General features: G+C 49.0%; 1 protein-coding gene across 1 annotated transcript in view; it reads right to left on the bottom strand.

Annotated features, from left to right (window-relative positions):
- The window catches only part of Anks6 (ankyrin repeat and sterile alpha motif domain containing 6), a gene marked incomplete at its 5' end in the record, with an annotated part of 49,739 nt that overhangs the window by 12,475 nt on the left and 18,137 nt on the right, over positions 1-19,127 (bottom strand). The window contains 5 exons of the mRNA XM_013023242.1: positions 429-496; positions 5,036-5,219; positions 10,387-10,409; positions 10,497-10,650; positions 12,907-13,107. Of these exons, the coding sequence (XP_012878696.1) occupies positions 429-496; positions 5,036-5,219; positions 10,387-10,409; positions 10,497-10,650; positions 12,907-13,107 (630 nt within the window). The remainder of the gene's footprint in view (positions 1-428; positions 497-5,035; positions 5,220-10,386; positions 10,410-10,496; positions 10,651-12,906; positions 13,108-19,127) is intronic.

Here is a 19,127-nt window from a genome sequence, read left to right as displayed (position 1 = left end):
GGAGATAAGAGTCTCATGGCCTTTTCCTGTCCAGGCTGGCTTTGAACCCTGATCCTCAGACCTCAGCCTCCTGAGTAGCTAGGATTACAGGCACGAGCCACCAGCACCTGGCAAGCCATGTATTTTACAGGTGACTTTAGGAGCTTGTAAGTGGACAGGAAGCCTCAATGACCCACAGCCGGTGTGAGTCATCTGTTCAAGCTCTGCAGGATCTGCTTGGGCCCCTTTAAGCCTGCCAGCCAAACCCATGTTCAGGAGAGACACAGAGCAGGGCTCCAACTGACAAAGTTCAATGATCATGAAGCCCGCAGGAGCTCATGGTGCCGGGCTGATGTACAGACCCCAGGACACTTCCTCTGCTGCCTGGAGGGAAGGAGCGCAGCTAGACAGTGTGCTTCTATACCGAGACTTGACACAGCCACCCTTACCTCTTGCTCCTCAAAGATGGGCTGGTACTTCTCAAGTGATAATTTCTTAAGGATTCCAGTCAGTTCATCTTTAAGAGGAAGAGGGAGAAAAAAAACCCCACATTTTAGAATTTGGTAAACTGTGACAAGAATGCTCTTCGGAGCTCTATTAACAGAGGTTATCCTATTGCACATGAAATTCTACAAGAAAACCAACACAGAAAGCAACTGAGCATTCGCTTCCGCAGCTACACCCCTTACCTGCCAGGCAGCCCCTGCCACCTCCAGAAACCCCAGCTGCAAAGACAAAGCGTGGCCAGGGCTGGCCCTTCTGGTGGCAGTGGCCAAAGGAGTGGGTTCCCCTCGTGAAGAATGCAGCCAGCGTCACTGCCAAGGCTAAGGCTGCAGTCCTCGGCTGTCTAAGAGAGAGAGCCTGGAGAGCAGCAAGAAGTCTGTAGGCTAGGGTTGGGGGTCTGGCACATGGATACTGTGGCCTTCTAGAAGGATACATCTCAGTGGGTGGCAGAGGCCACAGGGCCCCTTCCGGGGAAAAGATGTGGATCAGAGCAGGCAGGATAGAGAATGAAAACAAGCTGGGCACCAGCGGCTCACACCTGTAATCTTAGCTACTCAGGAGACTGAGATCTGAGGATCATGGTTTGAAGCCAGCCCAGACAGGAAAGTCTGTGAGACCCTTATCTCCAATGAACTACTCAGCAAAAGCCAGAAGTAGCACTGTGGCTCAAGTGGTAGAGCGCTGGCCTTAGGCACAAAGAGACCTTGGCACAGTGCTCAGGCCCTGAGTTCAAGCTCCAGGACCACCAAGAACAGATAAAGAAAGAAAACAAAACTAATTTTTTTGTAGGGGACAGGGGCTGGAAGAAATATGTACTCACACCTTCAGTAGGGATTTACCAGGCCAGGCCCTGCGGACTTAACAGATCAACCTTGTGCAGCCTGACAGGCCACAGCAGCAAGGAAGGAGGGCGCAGGGTGGGGGTGACGTGGGCACAGGAGAATGCTGTTCTACTGAGAGTCTCCCTGACCAGGGGCTATTCAAGCAGTACATGAAGGAGCAAGCTCTGTAGGTATCTGGGGGCAGAGCATAAGGCAGCATCCAGAGAGAGGTAACAGCAAGTACAAAGGTCCTGGGGGCAGTGAATGAGTTCACAGAAGAGAGTGGCGGGCCTCAGTTTCTCCTTCTCACCCAGTCACCATCGGCAGTGGCTGGCAAAGTGCCCAAGTGCATGGTGGGGATGGGGGATAGAGAGAGTGCCCTGTCATGAGGTGGCTGGGGAACACTGGGAAGATGGACTGATGGGCGAAGCTCACCTTGGACACCCTCAACATGGAGGTGTGGGGATCGCTCTTTATAGCCAGCTGGCGAGACAGGCCCTAAGGCTGTCTTCACTGACAGAGGGGAAGAGAGGTATAGGAAGGCCCGGCTGGGGAAGGGGGGAATCAGACTGCAAACCCCTCACCATGGTGTGTGCTGTGGTGAGGGCCACCAGCCAGTGAGCTGGACAGAGGACAGCTGGCCCCCACCCGGGAGACGGGGGAAGGCTCTGAACAAAGAGCTACTGAGAATCCAGTCCTGATCCACACTGAATCCACTGCACCTTCCCAACCCCACACCAACCTTGGCTCCTGCTGTTCTCTCCACAGGTGGCCTCCTCCACTGCAGGTGCTGGTGCTGCTTAACAACAGGTTCTCCAGGGAAAGCCAGCCCCCCCACCCCCGCCCCCTGTACTGGGATTAAACCCACGGCCACACTTGCTCTACCACTGGAGCTCCACCCTAGCCCTTTTATTTTCAGTTTGTTTTAGAGGCATGGTTTTACAAACTTTGCCTTGGCTGGCCTCAAAGTCCCCAATCCTCCTGAGTAGCTGGGATTATGGGTGTGTGCCACTGGACCTGGTTCAGTTCCTTCAGATTTTACTGCAACAAAGGATGTGCCATGTGTGGCTAATGAATACTGATGAACTATACAGCACTCCTTGCTGTTAATTCCAACTGGGTCTTACCAAATACATCCAGTTGCATAACTGACGTGCATGTTAGCTGATAGTGGTGTTGACGTGAGCAGGGAAGAAAATACAACAGCAAAGAAAAATGTTGGAACTTCCTGTGAGCAACTGGGTTGAATCAAACCCTGTGCTGTTCACCGTATAATGGCTACAGACATGAGGCCCTTTCAAGCTATTAATGTCTTCTTCCTCAGTGTCTAGATTATGGTGGTTGACCTACCAAACAATACACTGAGTCCTCATTTGTGTTTGTGTCAGTTTCTGCAATTTCAACCCATCAGACTGTCAGCATTGTCTTCTTTCCATCCCAGGTAGGGCTTTGCAAAGAGGGGTGTGAGTGGGCACAGGCAGACTTCAGGATGCCCTGTGTCTCGGCTCTTCCTTGGTGGAGCAGAGAAGCACCCCCTCTACGAACCTGGGAGACGGGTGGGTAACACAGTACCCACAAACCTGCAGAGTAACACGCGGGAGGAGACTCTGACTCCAGGGCAAGTGAGGGCAAGCACGGTGGGGCTGCCCCTGAATCTCCTGAGCCTTTATACACGGCTATGCTGGACTCACAGAACTATGAGAGGAGACCCCAAATACAGACACCACCGGCAGCAACATGCATCCATGCGCTGAGCCCAGCATGGTGCCTGCTGCACATCGCAACCCAGTGCCCTTAGGCATGACCCACTCAGCACACCACGCTGTCCCGGGTGTACACATGATGCCCACATGTGCCTACATCTCTTCAGGCTGCCAGGCTGCATCTCTTACCAGCTCTCCCTGAGGCCCCACCCCTCCAGGGCACACAGGACATTGCTGAAGGATGGAGTTTTTCTCTTCACCTTCCTTTGTCTTTCCTGGGCGCCATGGCTAGCTGCACTCCTGCCTACCACCCACTCCAACTTCTGTCCCCCAGGACTCAATGGGAGGGTGGAGGCCAGACAAGCAGACGCCTGGGCTCTCCTGCTTTTAGCAGACACAGTATTCCTGCTGCCTTGTATCCAGCTCCTCCTTCTTCTGGAAACAGCAGTGTGTGTGTGTGTGTGTGTGTGTGTGTCTGTGTGTCTGTGTGTGTGTCTGTGTGTGTGTGTGTCTGTGTGTGTCTGTGTGTGTTTCTGTGTCTATGTGTGTTTCTGTGTGTGTGTGTGTGTGTGTGTGTGTCTGTGTGTGTGTACTGGGGTTTGAACTCAAGCCCTCGTTGCTGTCCCTCAGCTTTTTCACAGCTGGCTGGCACTCTCTACTACAACTCTACTTTCAGCTTTTTTGGTGGATAATGGAAGTTAAGAGTCTCACAGATTTCCCTGCCCTGACTAGATCTGAACCTCAGTCCTCTGATCTCAGCCGCCTGGGAAGCTAGGGTTATAGGCGTGAGCCACAGGGCCCTGGTTAGCACTTCTATTTTACTTTGAGGATCTCCTACCCTCTTCTAATCCACACCATGTGAGTAGGGGGGGGAGATGGGGCCCCACATTCCAGCCCCTGGACACAGGGACAGGCAGGCAAGGATGGTCAGGGAAGGATTCATACATATAGCCAACCAAGGTCATGACCATTTCCCTCAGGGCTTTGCTTGGACCTACAGAAAAAAAGCAGCACTGGTTCTGCTAGGTATACAAAATGAACAGGATGACCAGGTTAGCCTGAAGCGGCTTGCCAGCTATCAGATATGCAGAGAAAGACTCCAAGGTGCCTGGATCCAGACATGCCTGAAACACACCCCTGACTGCCCCTATTACCTGAGACAGGGAATTTGCTTTTTTTTCTTAAACCAATGTGAGAGAGATTCCCTCACTTGCAACCTAAAAGAAATCCTGACTTGTACAGGGTTCAGGGAAAGTAGATGTTTTGGAGCCTGACAAGCAGTTCCACAGGTGTATGTGGGAGCCTATAAACAAGACTTCCTATATCCAAAAACCACTTGTGGGAGTTACCACAAGGTAAACCAGGTGCTGGTGGCTCACACCTGTAATCTGAACTACTCAGGAGGCTGAAGTTTAAGGATCATGGTTTGAAGTCAGCCTGGGCAGGAAAGTCCATGAGACACTTATCTCCAATTAATAAGCACAAAGCTGTAGTGGAACTGTGGCTCAAGTGCTAGGGTACCAGTCTGAAGCAAAAACATCACGCAAGGGCAAAAGGCCCTGAGTTCAAGCCCTAGCACCAGCACAAAACAAAAACAAATACAAAAACAAAAATCCCAAGAGAGTCATGTTGAAGTTCTTAAAATCTTGACCATGGAGTGGGGTACCAATGACTCACACCTGCAATCCTAGCTGCTTAGAAGGCTCAGATTGAGAATTGAGGTTTGAAGCCAGCCTGGGCAGAAACATCCATGAAATTCTTATATCTAATTAATGGCACGCACACACACACACACACACACACACACACACACACACACACACACACACACACACACACACACACACAGAGCCAGAAGTAGAGTTGTGGCTCAAGTGACAGCGCATTAGCCTTGAGTAAAAGAAACCCAGGGACAGTGCCAACACCAAACAGAAAAAAAAAAAAAATCCCGACCAAGGATGGCTCTTGACATTCAGGGCGCCAGGTGTGGTGAAGCAGCTGGGCTGGGGACCCCGGGGCACTACTCACCCTCATCGGTAATGGTGCCGCTGCTGGAGCCCCCGCTGCTCTTGGACTGCCTGTGGGAGGAGGAGGAGGACACAGAGGACTCGGCCGCGTGGCCTTTGGGGGAGGGGGAGGGTGTGAGGGTGGGCGAGGTGCTCTTGGAGGTGGTAGAAGTTCCAGATGAAGGCCGCTGGCTGGTGTCCAGTTTCTGAGGGGGGCGGGAAGAAAAACAGAGAACTTCAAAAACAAAATGAGAGAAACGCGGATAGAATGGGATGATAAAAGCAAAACAAGGCACAGTTAAGGGACGTCCACACTGTCCTAATGACCAACAGAACAGACAGAGACTCAGTCAGCTGCCACTACAGAACCTCCCCAGTGACAGAAACCAAATACTCTGTTCTCAAATGGCAGCAAGTGGGAGATTCACTTCCAGCCTAAAGCAGACATCAACACCCTTAAAGAAACAGAAGAACAGACGGAAATGGAATTAAAATAGAAATCAGTCACAGAAACTTCTGGAAACCCCCTCAAATGACTGCAAAATAAAAATAAATAAATCCTTCTAAATACTAAACCAAGGAGGAATTCTCAAGGGGAGTGAAAAAAAAATTTAATAGAGTTAAAATAATATGTTAAAATGGTAGGACGCAGGAAAAGCTACACCTAGAGGTCAACTAGTATCATTAAGCGTTTATACTAGAAAAGGAGAAGACAGGTGTGGTGATCCATACCTATAATCCAAGCACTCAAGACGTCCAAGAAGGCAGATAATGAGGCCAGCATGGACTACACACTAAGACCCTGTCTCAAAAAGCCCCACCACATGCCTTCATACCCCCAAAAAAAGAAGAGAAGGAAGATCCCTAAAGAGAATATAAGAGAAAGATAAAACCCAAATCACGGAGAAGGAAATTATAGATAACCCTAGAAATGAAACTGAAAACAAAAACAATAGAGGAAAGAAAGTTGGTCCAGTGAAAACTCAAGAAAATTAACAAACCTTTAGCCAGATTGACCACACAAGAGAGAGAAGTAACAAATCACCAGTATTAGCAATGGTAAGGAGATATCCCGACTCCATACTTGAAAATAATAATAAAGGAAAACTGCTAACGCTATATTGAAAATCCAACAAATGAGATAATTCCTTGAAAGATACAGAATACGAGTCTTGCTCAAGAAAAAATAGATAGCTTAAGTAGTCCTGTGTCTATAGAACCTTCTTTGTTTCTGTGCTGGTCCTGAGGCTTGAACTCAGGGCCAGGTATTGCCCCTGAGCTTATTTTGCTCAAGGCCAGCACTACCACTTGAGCCACAGTGCTACTTCCAGTTTTCTGGTGGTTTATTGGAAATAAGAGTCTCATGGACTTTCCTGCCAGGGCTGGCTTTAAATTGCGATCTCAGATCTCAGCCTCCTGAGTAGCTGGGATTACAGGCATGAGTCACCAGTGCCTGGCCAGAACCTTATTTCTTAAGTTAAAATAAATTTTGTAAGGTAAAAGCTTCCAAAAGAGAAAATGGCAGACCTAGAGGGCAAATGTTGTTAAACAAGTAAGGAGGAAAAACCGTCGTATCGATTCTACATGATCTCTTCCAGAAAAACTGAAGAGGACATGGCTCCCCCCCTCTCCCTGAGTGGACAGCATGACCCTGTTTTCCTGACAGCCCTTTAAGATATCATGACACTGCCTTTGCTTTGTGTGGTTTCTGACAAGTCTGCTTGACGTCATACTTATTTTTTGTCTCTTGGTATGTGATTTCCTTTTACTTTGGCTGCCTTTGGTATTTCTCTTTGCCTTGTTTTTGGAAGTCTGAATGTGGCCTATCCAGGTGTGTCCTTTTCTGCAGTTTTCCTGTTTACTGTGCTCTGGACGATTCCCATTCGTCACTGATTTGGAGAAATGGTGAGCCATCATTTCTTGGATAAATTGGATCTGATCATGTGCTGATGGTAATTATTTAAATAATCCTTCTGTCCCCTCTTCCCTCTCCCTCTTTTCCTGCATGCTAGAGTACTGCCCAGAATTATGCTGTACTGTTTTTGGGGATTTAAAAAAAAATCTTGTGTTTTATCTAGGGCAATTTTTATCCACTGATCTATCTTCAAGTTCATTCATTTATCCTTGGCTGTGTCAACTTTGAGATGTCTGTTAAAGGTGTAGGAGGTTTTCTGGGCAAAAGTGCAAGGTTCTATCTGGGGGGAAAACCCTCAAAGCAAAAGGACTGGGGTGTGGCTCAAGTGGTAGAGTAAGCACCTGCATAGCAAGCAGGAGACCCCAGAGTTTAAGACCCAGGAAGAAGGAGGAGAAAAAGAAAAAGATGACAATGATGAAAAATAAGAGAAGGAAGTAGAATGGGAGGAAGAAGAAGAGGAGGTAGAGCAGATAGAGGAGGAGGAGGTAGAGAAAGAGTAGGTAAAGGAAGAAAAGGAGAAAGAAGAGGTGGAAGAGGAGGAAGAGGTACAAGAAGAGGAGATGGATGGGGAAGAGGAGGAGAAAAATGAGGAGGAAGAGGAGGAAGATGAAGGGGAAAGGAGGAGAAGGAGGAAGAAAAGTCACTCATATGACCTTGTGTTTGTCTTCTCCATGAGTGCCTTGGTCATACTAGTCACAGTTATTTAAAACTCCTTGACTGGTAATTCCAAGAAGTCCATCACAGTACCCTATTCTCATCACTGCTTTGTTCTTTGCGAGTGTTTTTCTTCGTCTTGCCTTTCCATTTATCTTGTAATTTTTGCTAAAAGTTGCTGTGTATCACACAGCAGAGATGAGAAGTTTTTTCCATCAGAAAGCAAGGCCACATGTGGCATTCCTTCAACACCCTTTTCCCCAGTGTATTCCGGAGCACACAGACAGGACAGAAAGGCACTGCCAACAAGCTGCCCACACTCCTTCTTCCAGCATGGACATTCCCCAACACGGTTTCTGTTGCTGGAAGCAATCAGTGCATCTCAGAGTACAGCACCTCTGGGATGGGCATGGAAGGGATGGGCAGAGATAGGGTGGTGTGGGATTCTCAGAAACGCCAGAGTGGTTCTCGCTTCCTGGGGCAGGAGAGTGGTTGAACTTGCGGCCCACCGCCCCACACAAGGCTTCACAGCTCCCATGCTCCTGGCGGTGGCATGGGTGCACACTTTCACAGCTTGCTGGCTTTCAGCCACTGCCAGGCGCACGCATGGCCATCTGTCCTGGCCACTCCAGCTGATGGCCAGGCAAGTGAGCCATCCCCAGCTCGGAGCTGCCCAGCGCCCAGGCTCCTGCTCAAAACCACTGAGCTTTAGGGTGGAAAGAGGAATCTGATACTGATTCCTCCCCAGCCCCTGGGGCCTCCAGAAAGCTGGGAGGTGGAGGCCCATCCCTGCCCCACCCTTCCTGTGTCCCCCAAAGGCCAAACATGTGGGAAGCCAGCCCCCAGTTCTTCCCACCATTTCAGTAAGCCACTTGTTTTAAGCAAAGTACAAGAACCAGATCCGGGAGGCTCCTGTTATGAAGACTAATTTCTAATTCTTCCTAAGGGAGCCTTTGAAAAGCACTTCATATCTCCATTTACTGCTGGAGCCTGTGATAGAAAGCCCACTCCTATTGTCCTTTGATTTAGGGCAGGGATGGGCTCTCTCAGGAGAAGAACAGAATGGCAGTCAGTCATGCCAGGGTGGAGCCTACAAACCTGAAGTTCTGAACAGCAACCCATGCTTAAAGCACGTGGCTACAGCAGAAGTATCAGGAGATCAATGGATTCAACCTGTCCCACATGCACCTTTTGACACAACCCATTTGTGTCAGGAATACACACACACACACACACACACACACACACAGAGGAATATACCTGTATACAAATTACATATGACAGGGGAATCAAGTGAAGCAACAGTTAACACAGTTTACAACATATACACCTGTCTATTCCTAACACCAACTAAAAGAAGCTAAGAGCTAACATATCTATTACAATCATCTGGAGAGAAACAAAATTTTAGACAACAGAGATGAAAATTATGTCCAAAATCCCAGATGAGCAGACTTAGTTTAAGAAGTAGCTGTGAGGGGCTGGGAAGGTTGCTCAGTGGTAGAGCACTTGCCTTGCATGCATGAGGCCCTGGGTTCGATTCCTCAGCACCACATAAGCAAAAAATAAAAAAGCCGAAGTGGCACTGTGGCTCAAGTGGTAGAGCGCTAGCCTTGAGCTGAAGAGCTGAGGGACAGCGCCCAGGCCCAGAGTTCAGGCCCCACAACGAAAAAAAAAAAAAAAAACCTGTGGCCAGGCAGTCACTGTACTGGTCATCCTGGATTCAGGCATCAGTGGCTAAGGAAATCACTGAACAAAAGTTAAGTGGAAAGCCAGGCACTGGTCGTTCACGCCTGTAATCCTAGCTACTTGAGAAGCTGGGATCTGACACTGTGATTTGAAGCCAGCCTGGGCAGGAAAGTCTGTGAGACTCTTATCCCTACTAAACTACCAACAAAGCCAGATGTGGCACCATGGCTCAACTGGTAGAGCACTATAGTGCCCAGGCCTTGAGTTCAAGCCCCAGGACACACACACACGCGCGCGCGCGCGCACACACACACACACGCGCACACACACGCACACACACACGCGCGCGCGCGTTGCTATCGGCGTATGCGTATTGACCCAAGGACCTCACAATCGCTGAATGTGTGGAAAAGCAGGCTGTAGAGCAGTTGACAACTGATGGAGGCATGTAGTGAGGGGACAGTCTCTCGCTGCAGTTTATTCCCTGTCTCTGCTATAAGAGCAGTGTGACTCTGGGCGAGTCATTGGACTATCCTGAGCCCCAGCTTCTTCACCTGTTGGATGGAAGAAGATAATCCACAACTACAGGAGATGAATGATTTAAATGGCTCTGCACTGTGCCTGGCGGAGTGCTCAATAAATTATTATTCCACTTTTATAAATATTCATGGTATGCATAAAAATCCTTTGCAAAGACATATACTAAAATGTCAATGCTGATCCTCGGTGGGTGAGATGATACCGTTTTTGGTCTTTGGGCTCTTCTGGGAGAATGTAATGCATAAAGCCACATGTCCTTCCTGCCAGCTGGCTCTAGACAGTCCTGGGTACCTAAAAGGACTAGGAGACATGCTGCAAGCCCAGAACAATTGTAGGGCATTCTGGTTTCACACGTAATTGTCCACAACTTGCTGTGTGACCCAAAGCAAATGCCTTTCCCACTTCCAAGTCTTCATCTGTTCAATGAAGGGGCAGAATGGAAGTTCTCCAAGTAAACTTTTACCAGGTGAAAAGCATTATGGACTTTATTTCCCCTTTTTCTTCATCTACCCTCATCCCCAGAAAATAGATAAGAGCAACCATGAGCTGTTAATTTACTGAAACTCCAGCCACACCAGGAAGTTGTACGTGGCCATTTCTGGAGTCTGCAGACAGCAGAGGGGGGCAGCTGGGCCCCTCTCCAGGAGACCGTCCCACCTCCTCGGGCAGCCTGGCTGACACTCACCTGAGCGGTTATGCAGGTCTCCGCTGTGCCTGCTCACGCCACCTGCTCCACTGGAACCACCAGAGGAGTGTGGAGAGTGGTTGAAGTTTCCGGAACTGGTGGGGGAGGCGGGGTTTCTGGACAGGCTGGGAAACTTGACAGGCCTGGCCATGCCCTGTAAGGACAGGGTGGGACACGTCATGCTTCCTGCACGCACACGGTGCACCAGTGCCCACCCGCCCAGCAGCACCATGCTGGGTAGTTTTCCTCTATCTGGTGCCAATCCTGCTAGCTCAAGCTGGACACCATGTCACTCACTGTTTCCTAGGGGCCACTCCACCTTCTACCAAACACCAGGGCCTTCCAGGAAGAAGGTCTGGCCGTGCCATTCACCGAGAGAGAGGTCCAGGAAGCCCCCAGGACATCCAAGACAATGCTCATCTCCAGGCCTGCTGAGCCTGCCTGTCATGCTGCCCGGCCCGTCTCAAGCCTTCGGCCCCTAGTGCCAGTGCTCCGGTCAGGTCATCTTCAACGGGGTCTGCTTCACATGCTCTGCCCTTGTCTTTGCCTATGCCTTGGTTCCTGCCTGGGCCTTTTCCCACGGGCCATTCCACACCAATGGCCCTCCTCAGTCTACACCATGGCTCCTGGTCCTGTGGTCCCAGGCCCAAGGCTTCCCTGCTCATGTGGTGCAGGCTGGGCTATCTCCCTGCATCCTAGGTGTTCACAGTATAGCCGGACCACAACTTGTGGGTGCACATTAACTGTCAGCTTCCCAGGGACTCAGCTCTCCACTGTGTTCCCAGGACGCAGCCACGGCTTAGGCTCACCAGCAGGCTCAGCAGAGATGCCCAGAGCACACAGGCTGTGGTGGGCTGAATGATGGCCTCCAAAAGAGAACTCAGAACCTAAGAATTAGCCTGGGAGGTGTGAATGGTGCTCCCCAGGCATGGTTCTCCCGGGGTGTGAATACACAAGGCTTTGGGGGAGAGAGCTGGTCCTGGGGGACCTGGATGAGCCCTAAAAACAAGACAGGCAGAGAGCACCTGACAAGAGGATGCTAGGTGGCCCTGAGGACAGGGACCAGAGACCCATGGCCACAGGGCTAGGAAGGTCTAGAGACTGCAGCTGCTGTAACTGGCAACAGCAGATCCCTCCTCTCAATTCCCGCCCCCCCCCCAACACACACCTCACTTTCCGGCTTCTGCCCTCTAGATCTGTGAGAGGAAATTTTGGCCGCTCTCAGACAATAAACCCAGTGTGAGCTGTGGTCATGCTAGGGAAGGGTTCTGGTAACCCGGCTGACATGCCCCCAAGGGAGGGCCACAATGAAGAACACCAGCCACAGCCAGGGCTCACACACGTGTGTTCTGTCTTCTGTCTGGGACACTGCCAGCCTGCAGCTCTGAGGCCTTCCTGACTAGCCTGGCCAGGCATCTTCTTGCACACTGTTTTTGGTCTTGCGTCTTGTGCCCAGTCTAGGATGCACTGATGATACCCTCCCCCGCCCCCTGCCCCCTGGGGCAGCGACAGGCTGGCTGTGCTCCATGGAGTGCACATTGCACTTGATGATGCTGACCTTGGTCCTCAGGGGTCAGTTATGGAAAGATGTCTCAAGATGGTTCAGGCACCTTCCCAACTGACTGGGAAGAGGGGTTAGAACACAAACCAGTGCTGCCTGACTGGATAGCATATCTGGGCACCAGGCTCCTGGCCTTGCACTAGTGATTCAATACTGCCACAGTCCTTTGGCAGCAGGGAGAACGGGGGCGAGCATGTTGTACAGATGCAGTGGGAAGCCAGGAGCTCCTGTCCTGTAACCCCTGGGCACACAGCCATAGGGCCCACCCTAACTCCCGCCTTCACTCTGTCTGTACCACACCCACAATAGGAACAACCAACCCTACACACTTTAGATAAGCTACCACCTCGGGACGGTACAGAAACGGGCCAAGGGGCCAACACCAATGCTAGGCACAATCATATCTTATTCTCTCAAGAAAACAGCAGAGTGCACAAAGTTGTCTCTTGCTGTGTGCTCTTGATCACAGACCTCAGTGATGGTGGCCTGGGGCATGATTAGAAACTGAGAATCTGATTTCTGGTCCCAGGCCCTGGCCGCCTGACTGATGGCTGTCAGAAGGTCATTTCCCCTTGGCTGCATCCCAGTCTCAGCACTGAAGGGAAAGTTAGATTAGATAGATCATGTTTTCAAACATGGTCCCTAGAGTTCGAGGTTCCACAGAGGGGACGTATGCCTCTGACAGCATCATATTCATCTCTTCTGAAACTCACCAGTTTTACGGTAGGCCACAGGATATGGCTTCCTTAAAAGAAAAACAATCTCTAAGCCTGGACTAGGTGGACCTGAGGCTCCCTGCCCACCACACAACCCCACTCCACCCATGTCAGGGCCTGGTTGGACACTTACAGCGTCTGTGCCCCCACTGCCCACAGGGTGGGTCCTGCTGCCGCGCTGGGGCATCGTCTTCGGGGGGTCAGCCTTCCCGTTGTGACACGTTCGGGACCGGTCAGAGCTCCACAGCTCAAAGCTGGATGGGGGCAGGAAAGGGGGGATGACCGCCTTCAGCTTGTCGCTTGGGAGTCTGGGGAAGGGAGCTCCGTTCCGCAACTGGAAAAGAAAAGAGAGCTGGAGGTTAGACAGACCCAGAGTGGGGGCCCAGTCTAGGGGAGAGAACACCAGGCTCGCCCTGCTTCCCAGTGACCGCAGCCACCCATTCCTCCACCTGCCAAATCCCTCCATCTGAGACTGGAGACTGGGGGCATACCCAGCTCTCAACTGTGCCCACCCACGCCCACACTGCCACAAAGGGAGAGAAAGCCAAGGTGGGCCACACATGCGGTCCTGGGGAATCTGGGAGGGTACCCTCTCTGGGGCACCCTCTCCAGGATGTGGAGCTGAGTGGGAGATGCAGGACAAGGGAGCCGAGTGGTGAGGAGACTATAGCGAGTAGGGTAGGGGCTGGGGAGAGGTACAGGAGCCCTGCCCACTGCTTTCCCCACCCCCTGCCAGCTCACCCAGTCACGCTTCACTGCTGGCCGTTCTACCCGCAGGCTTGACTTTTAGAAAATGGGATGGGGGCAGGCGGGATGGTCTAAAATCGTCAAGGATCAGCAGCTCGTCCATGCTCGTGTTAATTAAGAAGACAGGGAACTCTGTACCAGATGGTGCTTTGCAGGGATGGGCATCCCACAGCTAAACCGGCCTCGGGAGCTGGGCAGGTGGTATCTCTGCACCGATGACTGCACACGCCCACACGGTGCCCTGCGGGGCTGGGGGCAGTGAGCGGGAGCACGGGGCCCTCTGCTGGGTACTGGGAATTGAGGACAGGAGAACAGGAGAAGGGAGCTGCAGGGCCTCCTGGTCCCTCACGCCCACTGGGCTGCTTTTCTGAGATGGGTGAGCAAGTGCTGTCCCCGCCCCTGCCCTTGACTTCCTGGCCTTGCAAGAGCAGAGCTGGGCTGCAGGGCAGCAAAACCACCATTGCATCCTTTCTGGAAGCCAATGACCTTCACACCGTTTGCCTGAGAGTTCACTTTCTGTGTATTTCTCTTGAGGAGTAACTGGGGAGGAGCTAGAAGTTATGATGGCATTCCAGAGTTGTTGAAAGAACAAACCCTGACAGGTGAAGCCACTCCAGGCCAATACCCCATCTGTATCCAGTGGCCATAAACATAGCATGGCCAGTGTGGGAACACACAGAAGACAACACAGGGACAACAACAACGATGATGATAAAGTCATTCAACCCCACACGGTTCTCAGGCAGATTAAATGAGTTAATATATGCAGAGTGCCCAGAATAGTGGCTGGCATTTAGTAAGTGCTGTGGTATATGCTATTATTACATATAATATTATACAATATTCATATGTGCTTAAAATGCTCAGGCAAAATACTCAGAAGATATATACCTCAAAATACCCACCATGACTCTGAGTATGTGGTTGAGGGTGATTTTATTTTCCTTCCAGATACTTCTGTCGTGTTGCCCCAAATTCCTAGACATGTGTGTTTTATAAACTGAAGGTTGTTACTGCTGTTTGAGAATGTAAGACGTGTCAGGCCGCGCAGGTTCCCACCACGGGGGCAGGGTAGGGCTCACAGTTCACCCCTGCTGGCCTGGTAGATCCTGCTAGGGAGCTCCCTGGGTTCTGAGTTTCTGGATGCCTCTTGGCTTGTAGGTGCGCGCTTGGACTGGCTCTCCTGTCCTTGCCAATACTGCCCTCTGCTGGCCTCCATGAGTGTCCAGGCTCTAAAGGAACTTCAACCGTGAGGCTCTTGGTGCCTCTGGTGAGTTAACATGGCTGAGCACTACACGAAGAACCACCTGGGGTTGACCTCACTTCACAGCCCAAACCAGGGGTTTTCTTGCCCTAGACAGGACCCACTTTCCGTCTACTGGAAGTGTATTCTTTTCGTGGCAAATTTTTCCCATCACTACACTTCACATCGTCTCAGTTCTCTCCCTTGGTGGAGCTGTGACTTAGACATAATACATCTGTTTCAGCAGGAAGTCGGAGCAGTGCTCTCTGCCTATCTGGGTGGGATGGGGCAGGCTCTGCTTGGCAAGTACCTTTCTACTGCTTGGACTCTGACTGCTATCTTTTCCTCATCCACTGTTATCCACGGGATGCTCTGCTGGGCATGACTTGTTTTGAGGCGTCTTTCCAGGTTGTTGACCCTGCCTTCCTGTGAGGTTACCAAGGGCCAGGTGCTTCTTCTCCCTACCAGATGCTCTCTGGGATCTCTGGCCTCTGTTTTCTCTATCAGATGTCATCTGGATTGACTGTTGGATTGGCCCCTGTATTCCACAGGGTTGGACTCTTGTCCCTTATTAGATGGGTCAAATGTTATCCAGCCTCTAGAATCCCCCTTATATCAAATACAGGGACTTAAGAGGCCCTTAGCTACCTTCTAGTGTCTAATCTAACCTAGAACTCAAAACTTCAGGCATTTATTTTCCCTTTTAAGGATTGATCTCTTCCCCACTCCTTCCTTCCCTCCCTTCCTCCTTTCTATTGTTCCTCTACTGGAGAAGAACGGGTTACTCCACTTAGATACCCCCTATATCCCACCCCACGTACACACACCGCAGAGAAAATTTATTTCAAATATGGTCTCTCATTAAGGCAGTTTCTTTGGTTTCCTTCCTTGTCTTTTCATGCACTACCTTTATAGTATTTAGGATTTAATTAGATAAAATTCCCTAATGTCATAGGAAACACATAGAGACATATGACAGATCACTGGGAAACACAAACACTGGGAGAAATAGAGGCAGGAGGATGTCAGGGGGGAATTTAGAGAAGCATGCACTACAGTAACTTTCCAGGCACTAGAAAGACACTTTAAAAAGTAGGTCCCAAAGGTTTACCTAGCTTGTGGATGGTAGATAGGAGCCTCTCTCATCTACGCTCAAGGTTCCAGATTGTCACACAGAAGGGGGACACTGTGCCCAGACAATGACAGTAACTGTCTTCCCGACAAGGAATATGTCAGCTCTTGCTGCAGGGTCACTCTGGATGCGTTCTTTGTATTGTGTCATGGTCAGCTTACAAACTGCCAGATCAAGAAGTCTAGCCTCAAGATGGTACTTTCACTGGGTCTTTTCTGCTGAATTCCTCTAAATGGTCTGAGGTCCCTATGTCCAGCCTTTCATGTTTCTCTCTCAGGAACTGGACATATGGAAGGGAGGCCAGACATGTCTGGCCTGTTCAGGATATTCTAGATGTGCCTTAGTTCACTTCTGTTTTACCTTGCCAGCCTCCATGGTACCCTGGTGTTTCTTCCTCTTCCTTCTAGCACAGTCTGTGTGGTTTCTCCCATCCACCTTACAAGACTAGTTTGTCACTAGTCAAAAAGTGGGTCATGATCTGTTTCCATGGAGACTTTCTAGCAGGGCTGGGGAATGTTAGACCCATGGGCTGAGTACCTGTGAAATCATTTGGTACATGATGAAACAGACTTGTGCTTTTTGTTGGCTCCCTGTGGCCCGGCTACTTGCGCTGATAATTTTGTATAGTATATTAATGATGATCCAAATGGCCCTTGGTTAAAAAAAAAGTTTCCCATTTTAGCTGGGCACTGGTGGCTCACACCTGTAATCATACCTACTCAGGAGGCTGAAATGGGCGGATCATGGTTCAAGGCCAGCCTAGGTAGGAAAGTCCCTGAGATTCTTATCTCTATCAAAAAACTATGATCGGAGCTCAGGAAATTTTTTTGGGGGGGTCCGGTCGTGGGGCCTGAACTCTGGGCCTAGGCACTGTCCCTCATCTCTTCAGCTCAAGGCTAGGCACTCTATCACTTGAGACACAGCGCCACTTCCGGCTTTTTTCTTTTTGCTTATGTGGGGCTGAGGAATCGAACCCAGGCCTCATGCATGCAAGGCAAGCGCTCTACCACTGAGCCACCTTCCCAGCCCAGAACACAAAAGCTCAGAAAGAGCACCCAGCCCCTAAGTTCAAGGCCCTGACTGGAGTGTGGACATACACATTCCCAATCAATCGTGTGTTGACCCTTCTTATATGCTTCCTGAAGGGTTACACTTGTCTCTTTGTTTCCTTTCCTCTGGAATCCTACCATCCTGTGCTGACTCTGCTCTAATTCTCTGGACAGACTCTGCCACCCTGCCCTCTGCCCTGAGGAAGTCACTCTCAGAGAGAGTGGTTATAAGGCCTACCTGAGAGTACTCGGGATTAGTATGCTTGGCATAGGTATTGTTTCATGTCATTATGGCCAACTTTCATTTTTGAGCCCAATTTTTATGCACATTAAAGTCTTGGCATACCTAAAGCTAAAACTTTTTGTGCATGTATGTATATGACCTTCTTTAGGATGACTCTTTAACTGCTATTTTAAAGTTAGTATATAAAGGGTGTCACTCTTGAAAAAAATGGTTGCCATATCTCAATCAGGTCTAAATGTGGACATCTAGGAATTAAAAAGGGACCTTAAAATTTGGTTGCTTGACATTATAATTTGAATTTTCTTTTACAGATATGAGTCTACTAACAAATATGTGTTTGTAATCTGTTATTACATAGGAAACCAGCTTTAGGTTGCCTTTCTCACTGGGTCTTCAGTGAAATTTTATTTTAGGGAGAGAAGAAAAAAGTGTTGTCCAAGTCCAAAAGTTTGGAAAGGACAGACAGAAAGGAATCAGCAAATAGGATTTAGGAGGGTATGAAATGTGTATTTGGAAAAGAAAGTTAAAAGGAAGAAGAAATGCTTTGGGGTGAAAAAAGATTTTACATGGGAAGCTTTGTTTTAAAGTACTGTTCCAAAATGGAAACGTGGGGGAAGATTAACAATAACAAAAACAAGAGGGTTCAAGAACATAGCAAAATGCAAGAGTAGGTCTTAATGCATATTAAAGATGGAATTTTTTAAGTTTAGGTGCAGGTCATTACATTGTTTACAACTTAAAAGATTATCAGAAGGTTTTTTTTGGGGGGGGGGCTTGAACACAGGGCTTCAAGCTCTCACTCTATTTTCACTCATGGCTGGCACTCTACCACTTGAGCCATGCCTCTAAGTCTGGCATTTTGATAGTTAACTGGAGTGTCATCAACTTTTTCTGCCAAGGCTAGCTGTGAACCATGATCCTCATGTCTTGGACTCCTGAAAGGTTAAGATTGTAGGCATGAGCCACTACCACCCAGCTTTGAAGGGTTTTCTGAAGTCAAAATTAAAACTAGCACCCATTCTCCATGACAATGAACTGTCTTAAGAATATTATTCCGCTCACTTTTGACTTCTTAGAAAACTGAGTAATAGCTGAGTCAAAGTTGACATATATATATATGTGTATGTATATATATATATATATATATATATATATGATGCAAAGCTTAGAAAAACACTTTACTAAGTTAATGCCTTCTCAATTAAATTGTTAATGATGCTACTAGCCAATGCAGGCTTACATCCATGAATTCCTTATAAAAAGGAAAGCTTAATGGTCCTAACAATGTTGTCAATCTTCGTAATTATCCAAAAATACTATATGCAATGGAAATAACTAGACTGCTTCCAAAATTTTAAACATTCTAAGTCTTTTGTCATTAAAGATTTGATCCTCTTCTGGACTATATGCAGTCAGGCCCAGAGGATAGCTCTTAGGAGTACTTACTTGTCAGACTGAGTTAGCTTTTTAAATTTAATGGATTCCAAGTTAGCATTGCCTAGAAGCTACTTCTTCTAAACATCTTTGTTGTTTAAATTTGGCCCCAAGTGGTCTTCTTGGCCAAGCTTCCCACCTGGCATGTCTGTCACTCCTCTAAAATGGGATCAGATGAAGAGGGACCTCTCATCCTGGCAATGAAGAAGGACTCTGCACAAAGCTTATCCTGGAGATGAGGAACCATGCAAAGACAGCTTGGAGAAAGCTGTTCAGACAAGAAGGGATTTTGTCAGAATCCAAATGGAGAAGAAATTGTTCATCAACAAAGGTTACTTGATACGCATGCTGTCTATCTTCCAACTATACAGAGACTTGTACCCTTTTCCCTGCTATACCCACTATTTCTATAGCTCCAAGAGAAATTCAGATGTTTCTCCTCCCATTAAACCTTCTACTTGTTAAATGTTTTAGCCAAGTTTGTTTCTTCTTGTTTCCAGGCTAG

Source organism: Dipodomys ordii, unplaced genomic scaffold (genome assembly GCF_000151885.1).
Source record: "Dipodomys ordii isolate 6190 unplaced genomic scaffold, Dord_2.0 Scaffold67, whole genome shotgun sequence".
In the NCBI taxonomy this organism is placed as follows: Eukaryota; Metazoa; Chordata; class Mammalia; order Rodentia; family Heteromyidae; genus Dipodomys; species Dipodomys ordii.
Note: the sequence above shows the minus strand (reverse complement) of the source record. Positions and strands in the feature narration are given on the sequence as shown.